Below are 10,582 nucleotides of genomic sequence, written 5' to 3'. Positions count from 1 at the left end.
TTTTTTTTTTTTTTTTTCTTTTTTGTCCCCACCCTCGTTTCGCGGATGCGGTAACGTCCACGGTAAATTGTTTACATGCACGCTACAAAGATGTAGAGTAACATCTCAGCCTATTGGATTTTTTTTTTCTTCTTTTATATTTTATTTTATTTTATTTTATTTATTTTTTTTTTTTCATACGCACCTGAACTTCTAAGGCATGGTAAGCAAATATGAGGCCAAGCAGTATCACAGTAGACACAGAGATCAGGGTTTTCAGTGCTGTCGAGTAAAACGAGGCCTGCAACATAAAACGTCGTCCTCGTAAATCCCAGTTCTGCGATTCAGACGATACCTCGCCTTTATTCTCGTCTCTAAATTTATATTTTTATTTCGTCTCTGGAAAATTTGCTCGAAGGGGTTGTGATTTGTAAAAATTCTATTTTTTGGGGGGAGAAATTAACATTATCCTGGAAGAATTTTGAATTGATTTGTAAAAGTGCATCGAAAGCAATTAGTGGAAAATTTAATTTTCTTTTTGAAGAATGATAATTGTTTCTATTTCTTTTTTTTTGGACGAGAATTATTCAAATATATGTATCAAACTATTATTCAATTTATACAGATAAATTGGTATAAATTATACCAGTGAATTTGATTGATTAAACAATTTACATAGGAAAATTTTAATCGAAAGAAAATGCTTGATATTTAAAAGGAATTTTTTTCGCTTAATCGATTAATCGCTTTCGCGTTTCGTCAACGATTCGTAAAAATTTTACGCAAGAATAATATTTCAAAGGAGTAAAATCATCGTGTGATTCATATCGTCGATGAGATAGCGATCAAAGAGATAGCACCGATTTATATTCTCGACTTCTTTTAACGTTCCCTATAAATTTTTACTCTTCTCTACATATCTATCCTGCAAATAAAAATCAATTTAAAAATTTCGAGATTATTTATCAATATTTATCAATTAAAAATATAATTTATCGATATTAAATATTGAAATTTGGAACATCCATAAACAAAATAATTTTCTTCGAATATATTTTCCGCACGATTGTAATATTTCTATTTCGATCAATCGGCCCAAATTCCTTATCCTCTCCAATGAATAACTTTGAATGAAAGAATTTTTTCACGAGGAATTAATTACAATCCCTGTCGTTTTCCGTTCGAGTGGAAGAGTAAAAACAAAGGAAAATAAAATATTGAAACGTCTGCGTAAACTTACTTATTACTCGTAAAAAGTCAAACGCGAGCCTCTTTTTTAAAGGTGACGTTCAACTTTTCCGACTGCATTTTCCAGCCTCGTAAAAAGCGTCTGGCACACTGGAGGAGAAAAAAAAAATTCGTATCCACGGATCTCGTCTTTCACGAAATGTCCACGAGTGCCGTGTCTGGTGGTGGATAATATGAAAGGAGACATGCAAACTCAGCATACCAATTCCGCGAATAATTTGCTACTTGTTAGGAGGAGGAAATCATCGATTCAATTTGTCGAAGAAGAAAATTATATTTCGAGGCGAAAATTAAAGTTTATCGTATCCTTAAACGTGAACTTCGAATAATAATTATTTATTGAAATTTTTCGGTGTACGACATTTTAAATATTTTTTTTATCGCGTAACAATATTTATTCTTTAATTTGAAAAACAAATTAATACAAATTGCGTGAGGTGTGATAAACGCGTGTGAAGTTTTTAGTACCAAAATTGCGTTTGACAATTAAAATAAAATTTAAACAAATTTGCCCATTCATTATCGAAATTCTCGATTACACAAGTTGACCAATTTTTCTTCAAATAACGAGAATATTTTTCACATTTCGTATATTTAATCGGTCGAAACAAATATTTTTATGTCCCTTTTAATTCACAATATTTGTTTTAACTTCGCGTAATTGCGCAATTATTTAGAAGCGAGATGCTTCGATAATCGAATTTTATATTTTTTGTTATTTAATTTTTTTAAATTAAAGCAACATAAAATACATCTCATTATTATTTATTAATCATCTATCTTAATCTATACTCTCTATAGATATCTTTCTACATTACGTCTAAAATATTATCCATATATTATATTTTTAATTATTTAAATCGTATAAGTCTATTAATTGCACGTAATGATACTCTGTCAAGCTTCGTTGGAACTTTCCCTTTGATCTCACCGCTATTCAGCGATGCAAAGTGAGCCATTTGTAACCCACGATTGACAATGAAAATCCAAGGACGCGGAAAATCTTAATACGACGAGGATTGTTAAGTCTCGAATGAAGAACCCTCGAATCACTCGAAGCACTTCAACCCGAGTATTCTCTCTGTTAATTAAATCGAAAATGTCAAGTCGAACCGGGACTGATCTCTGTATTCGCCGAAAAAACTGGGAGACGCGATTTAACAGTTGGATAAAGCCACGTGGAATCGATATGGCGAGGAGCTAACAAGAAATAATAATGCGATGAAAAACAATAACGTTTCGGTTTATTCTTATGAATTCTGTAGATTAAATGATATTAGATTAATGTAGATTAATTAATATTCGTATCTTCTGAAACGAGAAACTGTTTTCTCGAGAAGTTAAGACGAGAAGGATTTGTTCGTGGTTAATGGGAAAATTGTCGAAAAGTATAAATGTATGAATAAATTATATTTTTTATAAAATTTATTCTCTTTATTTTTCTGTGCACAACAATTACGTAATAAGAGTTTGAAGAGGAATAAAATAAAAGTTGAAGCGATCGAAGTTTGTTAAACGTGATAAATAATCCAATAATTGAGAACGAAAGTGAACGAATATAGAACGAAGGTTAAGCTTTGTCTTTGAGCTTGTTTCGCTCTTGATCGGATAATTCTTTTAGCTTAACTTTTATTTAATGTTCAACATTTTCTCTTGTCAAGAAAACTTCACAATTAAATCAATATTATTAATGAAATTTTACAAATTACAAATCAACGATTCTAATAAATCTTTTTAAAATAATGATTTTATATTTTTATATTATAGTGATATTTCTTTACGAAAATTATACATATTTGTTCCCTTTTTTATTTTCAAATCGTACAATTTAAACGAAATTTCATATACCATCGAATCTATGCAAATTTTCCAAATAGAAGATATAAATGGTATGTAAATGACAGAGAAACGTATATGGTCGATAACGTACGATATTTCCTATACGCGGAAATTTCTCCGAATAATATTTCGATTTAGTGCTACGATTATAAATATAGATAGAGATTTTACTGCTACAAATACACAGATAAGAATGAGGAAGAAGAAACAAACGACGATTATATATGTAAAACTTTTAAACTGATTTTTAAAAGAATTCTCGAGAATTGGGAAAGTTAACGAGATGAAAAAAAAAATGGAAATTTATATGAATATATCAATTTAATCGGTTCAGGAAGCGTCGCTGTTCAGTGGCTAGATTCTGGTTTTGTAGCAGTGAATCTGTGGTTTCCATAATGGTAGGCAGTCGGTTAATTAGTTAGTTACGCGTAAGAGGAATATAAATTAGCCACAGAGGAGTGCGAAGCACGCGCTTCCGTAAATATGATTCCATTATACAAATTCAAGGGAGACGTCTCTCATTTACCTGATGATGTATTGATATTGAAATGAACGAAAAACAAGGCATTTAATTAATGAAGCATAATTAGAAGGAAGAATTGAGTGAAATTGTTATCTTCGTTATAATTTAATCTCGTTCATTTTTTACTTTGTATTTTTATTAATATAATATCGTCTATTGTTAGTAAGATCGTTATGAACAATACTTTTTCAGAAAAGAATATATCAAACATATAATTTAGTTGAAGAAAACCGATTAATCTTATTAAAATTAAGAAAACTTTGAACCGCTATAACTCCGAAGATAATGATTTCCGGTCAATCAGTAAAGAATCGTTAGAAGCGCTGAATCTTCCTCTTTAAAACATTTTTTTATTTATTCCGATACGACTTCCGGTTTCCGAGATATCGTCGTGTAAAGAAAATGTAATTTTTAATCATTTATCTTAAATCCGATTAACTCTATTAAAATTAGGAAAATTTTGAACCGCTATAACTTCGAAGATAATGATTTCCGATCAATCAGTAAAGAATCATTAGAAGCGCTGAATCTTCCCCTTTAAAACGTTTTTTTATTTATTTCGATACGACTTCCGGTTCTCGAGATATCATCGTGTAAAGAAAAAGGTAATTTTTAATCGTTTACTATCCCCGTCCTTGTCGCTTATTCGGACCTCTTACTCGCACTTCGTCTTACTGACCTATCCCAAAGTCCAGACAAGCGACAGACGCGATTCCTGGAAAAACGTAGTACGTATTTCCAAGAAAAAACGTAGGTCAGGGTTCATTCATAATATATCGCTGCGCTGTTTAAAAAACATTGGAAACTTTAAATCTTTATATCTCGGCAACCGATTGAGATATCGGGATAAATCAAAAACTGACTTCAATGGCATTGTATTCTCTATCTTCTGAGTGTATTTTGACGACAAAATTTGTAATTCTTTCTCACGATTTTTACGCGATAATATTCAAGTTTCATTATGGTTTTGCATAATTGCAATGATTTAAAATCGTATGGAGACATATATTTAATTATGAAACATTTTTAAAAATAGCAGATGTGTAAAATGTATTTCGTTCGCTGGTTTTTCACTGGTGAACGAGTTCGCCAATATCGTTGGAAAACCAAGAGAACGCCATTCCAATAAATTCGTCGGGTACGAATGGAGCCGAAGCCGTTATCACTATCGTCTATGGTTGTCGATCGAAATTGCTCGACGTTGGGCGAAGGGTCAATTGTCTTTAGGAGGTGATAATCCTCGATTGGATCATCGATATTGCACGTTCACGGCAAATCGTCTCGGCCCTGTCTCGCCTCGGTGAATAAAGCGTAACAAAAGTAAAAATGATATAACGAGCGTGTCTATTTTACAATGTAATTTTTCAATATTCTATTATTTCATATTTCTATATTTCTACATTCCATTCTATATTTTCCAATGTAATTTATTTCCTTAATGTTTAATACTTAATGCTTTTAATCGTATCTTTTATTCGACCGAATATTTAATCATTCCAAGGTTAAAACGTAAGAGATAAATGACTAAAATGATACGAATTTTATGATCAATGTTACACTAGATTGAGAAAACTCGAATCTCTTTATTTACATTCGAAACCAAATAATATTTCCGAATAAAATATTCTCGTGAAACGTTTCGTATTTGTTTTCGAACTGTTCCAACAAACGTATAAAAAACTGATAGAGAGGAGCACGCGAAGCAAAGGCCACAGACTAACCGAAAATCGAGTTACCAGCTCCTCTACGAAATCGCGTTTCAACGACTGATGCACACGATCAGCATCCTCCCGCTAACGGTCCAATTTATCAGAGAATCGCTTGGCCGGTACGCCATTCGACGAACGATTATTGTCGATGTTCCAGGTGTTCCTCGTGGAAACACCCATCCACGGTGAATCTCCCAATTCATCCACGAGGAATCGCTCGTTCGTCGTGTTACACGATAGGTAGCGCACAGAGGGAAGAACTCTATTTTTTTGGACGACGACCAAACGATAGCTTTTCCAATGTTTCTTTTCCACCGATAACGAGCATGAAATCCGTCATGATGCAGTTTCTTCGAGAATGGAATCGCAAAGGAGGATTATGGATTGCTCGTGAAACGTAATTTCAGAAAAGAGATTATTTTTTTGCTAAACGATATAATTTCGATTGTTGGACGAAAGTATGTATGATGTACGAGATTCGCAATACTTGAGCGGAAGGAAAGAGATGGAAAGGGGGAATTTTCTTCAGTCTTTGAAGAAAATTTTCTGGGCAGATTGAGGATCGAAGAATATTCGACCTAGTTATTATAAGAAGCAGTTGTAAGGTAGCGTGGAGATTGAAGATTTCTTTTGTGGAAGTTCTTTCATCGAGGCCGAGTTCGTTTTATTTCTTAATTGAAATTTATATTATGGAAAAAATTTTCAAGAAACGAAGAGGAAGCGAAAAACGATAAGATAAATTTTATTTAACAAATATTTAGAATCAATTTGCTCGTTTAGGAGAAATTTTTAATTCGTTTAATTTCATTTAAATTTTATTCAAGTCTTCAATGTTTTGTTATTCGGTTAATTTATTATTATTATTTTTTTTTTTTTTTTTTACTTTACACGAAAGAAGTTACGAAATTGTAACTGTGCTAAATTCGATTAGATTCGATGATCCTGAATTAAATTACGAGGATGTGAAGAGACGTGTCAAATAATCGGGGGCAAAGCAATCAAATACGGTCGCTAATTTCCTCTAAAGCCTTGATAAACGATCAGTTTTGCGTGAATCATCCCCCTTCTCCCCCCCTAATCTAAATCTCTCAGATACAATGATTCGAATCGGTAAAATCATGCTCGGCGACTAATCACGACACGGGCATCAAATTCGTTTGCAGATATTCGATTCCAGCATTTAATCTAACTGCGATCATGACACCGCGGTATCCCACGTGTAAATCAATCCTAATTCCATACACGTTCAATCGATGACGCCTTCCATCCTTTTCCAATCAACTCATGCGTATTCCCTTTTGTCGATTCTTCATGGATCATCGATATTCCAATATTCTTATAATACTCTATATCCGAAAATTTTTAATAAATAATCATTCAACCCGAATAATAATCAATTAAAATTAGATGAAGATTCGTATCCCAAAAAAAGAAATTCTATATATATATAAGAAAATATAGAGAATAGAGTTAAAATTTAAATGTAAAATCGAAAGTAAACTCAAATTCGTTTTCTGTTAAAACATATTTCCATTATTTCCACCGAAATTAATTAACGAAGCAAAACATTCCTATATCGTAATCCATTAACATTTTTAATGGATAATAATAACCTGTTGATCGCATTGAATTATTCGTCCAAGTTGGGCAAACTCGTGATGTACAAATGGATTAATATTGCACAGGCAATATATCGATGTGTCGATCGATACCCCCAGAGGAAATTAACCTGTGCGTTGGCGAAAACGTTGGGATAAAACGTCTAGTGAACACGGGTTGAATCCACAATCCTCGAGCACCAATTTACAGTCATTTTAATAGAAGGGTTGCCTGCAGGCGGAAACGCTTGCGATGTACATACTCGTACGTACCCGCACTTCACGCTGCTTGCGCGCATATCGTGCGAGAACACAGGCTGCGGGTTGCTTTTCCTCTCCGCCTGTTTGCACGACTCGCGTAACTCGCTTCTTTCAACTTTTAATTGACAATTCTGTATGGATTCCTCGGATTATGAATTCCTTAATTGAGATTAGTATTGTATTTAAGTAGAAATATCGTTTCAGAATGGTATCTGAAACTTTGGAATTGTTATTTTGTTCTAAGTAATAGCGAACAAATTGAAAAATTTGAAAAAAGTTTGAAGAAATATTATAATTTAAATTTAAAACTGATCCATTTACTGATATTGACATTTTGATAATTAACACAATTTTCCCCACGCACGAACTTTATATAAATTCTTATTTCGAATAAGTTGTGCAATCAATTAATAAAATAGAGAGATACAAACGTTTTGAATTAAATAAAATATATCGGACGGAAGGACAAATGACGAATGACAAATAAAATTTATCGTAGTTACAATAACGCTTGATTGGTCCACGCTTTATTTATCCCATTACGTATACCCGACAAAGCTCGCTTAATTACTATCCTGTTTCAATAATGAAATACAAGTTAATAATTGCGTAATTATTCAGCAACGTATTGCCAATCGATGAGGTATTAACACATCTGATCATATGCCGATTGATTTCAATATCAGGAACGAAAAGTTGAAGATTCAGAACCAGAACAAACTTTGATGAGAACAAAAATAGAAAAAGAAAAATTTATATATTAAGTATATTTTTTGTTTTGTGCCGGGCAAAGAAGTAGAAATGAAATTTTCTTTCGTTTGTAAAAAAATATTTTTAACTTTGCATTAATCAGTAGTAGGGCTTGTAGAATTTTTTCTATTGTATCCGCGAAAAAATTTTCATATTAAATACAAGGCAAAGCAAAGAATTCGCGAAAGAATTTCGCTTTGCAAAGTATTTCCCGCTTTCGGTCACACTTTTTACTTTTTCTTTTTCCCTTTTCATCACGTTGTCGATATTCGCAATGAAAACAAGAAGAATGTTCGAAGGTTTCGACAAAGAACACGGTACACGGTTTTTCGCAATTTCAAGCCTCTATTACTATACATATATACGAGCCGATATATAGCGAGGGATTTATGGATTTTGCCAATTGAACCGTGTATTTCGGGTTGATTATCATTATCTTTGTTCCATCCTAATAATCTCATTTCGATATCGTGATTACGATGGATAATCGTATGTATGGATTTCGTACGAAAATCGTACGTAAAATTCTTGAAGAAATATATTATATCTTTACATGGAATTTTTTAGAAAATAATATTTCATAAGATATTCGATAATAGATAGATATATAATAAAAAATTGAATATTATATCAATTTGTATTGTTTGAAAATATATGTGTGTATATGCGTGTGTATCATAATAAACGTGTTTGGTTTAATTAACTGTTTAAACTAAGTAATTACGTATATACGTAATAATTAGTCGATTAATATCTGTTGAAACATTTAACTAGTTATTGGTTACTCCAAATTTTGGGTGCTATTAATATTTCGATCTTTCAATTGTTTGTTAAATAAATTGAGATGGAAATATGTGAAAATGAAGCGGATAATTCAAAATTTAATTAATTTCTCTTCAACGTTTCATTTTATTCATATTTTCGTCGTCTCTTTAATTAAATGTAAATTATCAATTAATGATACATAAATTTTTATAATTCAATTCGTTCAATTAGTTTTTCAATCCCGTTAAAAAATATTTTAAAGTATATCATCTAAATATTAAACAAAAGTAAATAAATTATTATCTATTTTCCGATTCACAATTTCGTATAAAACAATCGAAACAATTCGCAATAGTAAACTGGAAGGAAATATTCGATTTTCATTTTAAAAAAAACATGATATTCCTTTTGTTTGCTATGAAAATTTCACAGCACGTGTTTAATACAGACAGAAATATATATACATATATTTCAGAAGAATTTTATTCGATTTCGGAGCTGAGATGATACGCAAACATTGAATTAATTACCTCGAGGAAAAATTCATCGTACACCTCAATCGATATTTCCAAGATTTGAATCGGGAAATCTTGAAGGCACGATGCACACACGTAGAGATTTAAAGATTAGGAAAGCTAAATATAGATATTCACGCGATGAATAATATTTTTAAATTTTGAATTCAGAAATCTTGGAAAACACGAACGACGAACAAAACGCCAAAGGTAAAAGATTTAATAAAAATTAGGAAAGTTAGATTCGCCAGCCAATGCAATCACTGTCGATATTTCCACGATGGATAATATTTTCAAACTTAAATTAAGAAAGTCGAAGTCGAAAGATTCAGTGTCCATATTCATGCAGTAGATTATTTTCAAAGGTTCGGGATTTGGAAACTTGGAAACACGAACGATGCACTAAAGATAGGGATTTAATAAAAATTAGGGAAGCCAGAGTCGAGAGCCATGGCCTCGTTGGGGCTTCGAAGTTGAACTGTTTCCAGGTAATTATCTACTCGTTAACATTATTAATGAACTAGTCACGCGGCGTCATTGTGATTTGCTCATGGAATCACGTTGTTTTGAACTCGTTTTAAATTAGAGGATCTTTTGCTTTCTTAATAAAAGAGATTTAATTTCGGAGATATAAAAAGAAAAAAGTAATCTGTCAAAATATTCACGTTAAATAATCGTAGAATCAAAGAGAATACCTTCAGAATTTGATTACTGATCTCTTAAGCCTTCTTCGAAATTATGTATGAAAATCTCGTAAATTTTATCACTTAAGACAGTGTTAATCTGCTAACGCGTTTCAAAGCGTTTCTCTAACAATTCTCAAAGACTCGATACAATTAATTTCCAGTTTCGAGATTTCATTGTCATTAAGATAGGATTAAAATCTAAGTCTTCTTCTTCTTCTCGTGTACGCGAGGGATCACATTCATAAGATTTATCATGAAGATTTCGTTCGTTCAAAGCCCAGGACAACCCTCAAACACCCAAAACAATCATCCCAACAAATTCCTCGTTTATCATCGTTCCAACCCCTATGTTTCATCATTACACCCCAATCCTACTATTGTTCGAACGAATTCTCCCCATTATTTCGACCAAACAAATATTAATCAACCTTATATTTTATAATTTATTCCATTCATTTCCATTAAATCGTATAATCCTTTTATTAACTTTTGCAAATTTAAAGATCGAACATTATAATTTCACGAAATAGAGTATGGTTTCTTGAAAAATATTTAAAAAAAATGTATAAAATTAATACTTCCCTTACTCTTTTTTAACTAATCGGATTTTACAAAATGAAATTTTTACGAACAAAGAATAAAGAAATAAAGATTTGTTATATAAATATAATAATGCCTATTATTGGATACTTTATATTTGTATTGACTT

The 10,582-nt window shown here is 31.8% G+C and overlaps 1 protein-coding gene across 1 annotated transcript in view; it reads right to left on the bottom strand.

Annotated features, from left to right (window-relative positions):
• Window positions 1–15: 15 nt before the first annotated feature.
• Window positions 16–10,582, bottom strand: part of LOC102677206 (small conductance calcium-activated potassium channel protein-like) — a 31,224-nt gene continuing 20,657 nt past the window's right edge. Inside the window, exon 2 of the mRNA XM_006614101.2 lies at window positions 16–280. Coding sequence (XP_006614164.1) covers window positions 161–280 — 120 coding nt within the window. The 3' untranslated portion in view covers window positions 16–160. The remainder of the gene's footprint in view (window positions 281–10,582) is intronic.

This window comes from Apis dorsata, unplaced genomic scaffold (genome assembly GCF_000469605.1).
Source record: "Apis dorsata unplaced genomic scaffold, Apis dorsata 1.3 scaffold_169, whole genome shotgun sequence".
In the NCBI taxonomy this organism is placed as follows: Eukaryota; Metazoa; Arthropoda; class Insecta; order Hymenoptera; family Apidae; genus Apis; species Apis dorsata.
The sequence above is the reverse complement of the archived record's forward strand: the minus strand, read 5'-3'. Positions and strand labels throughout refer to the sequence as shown.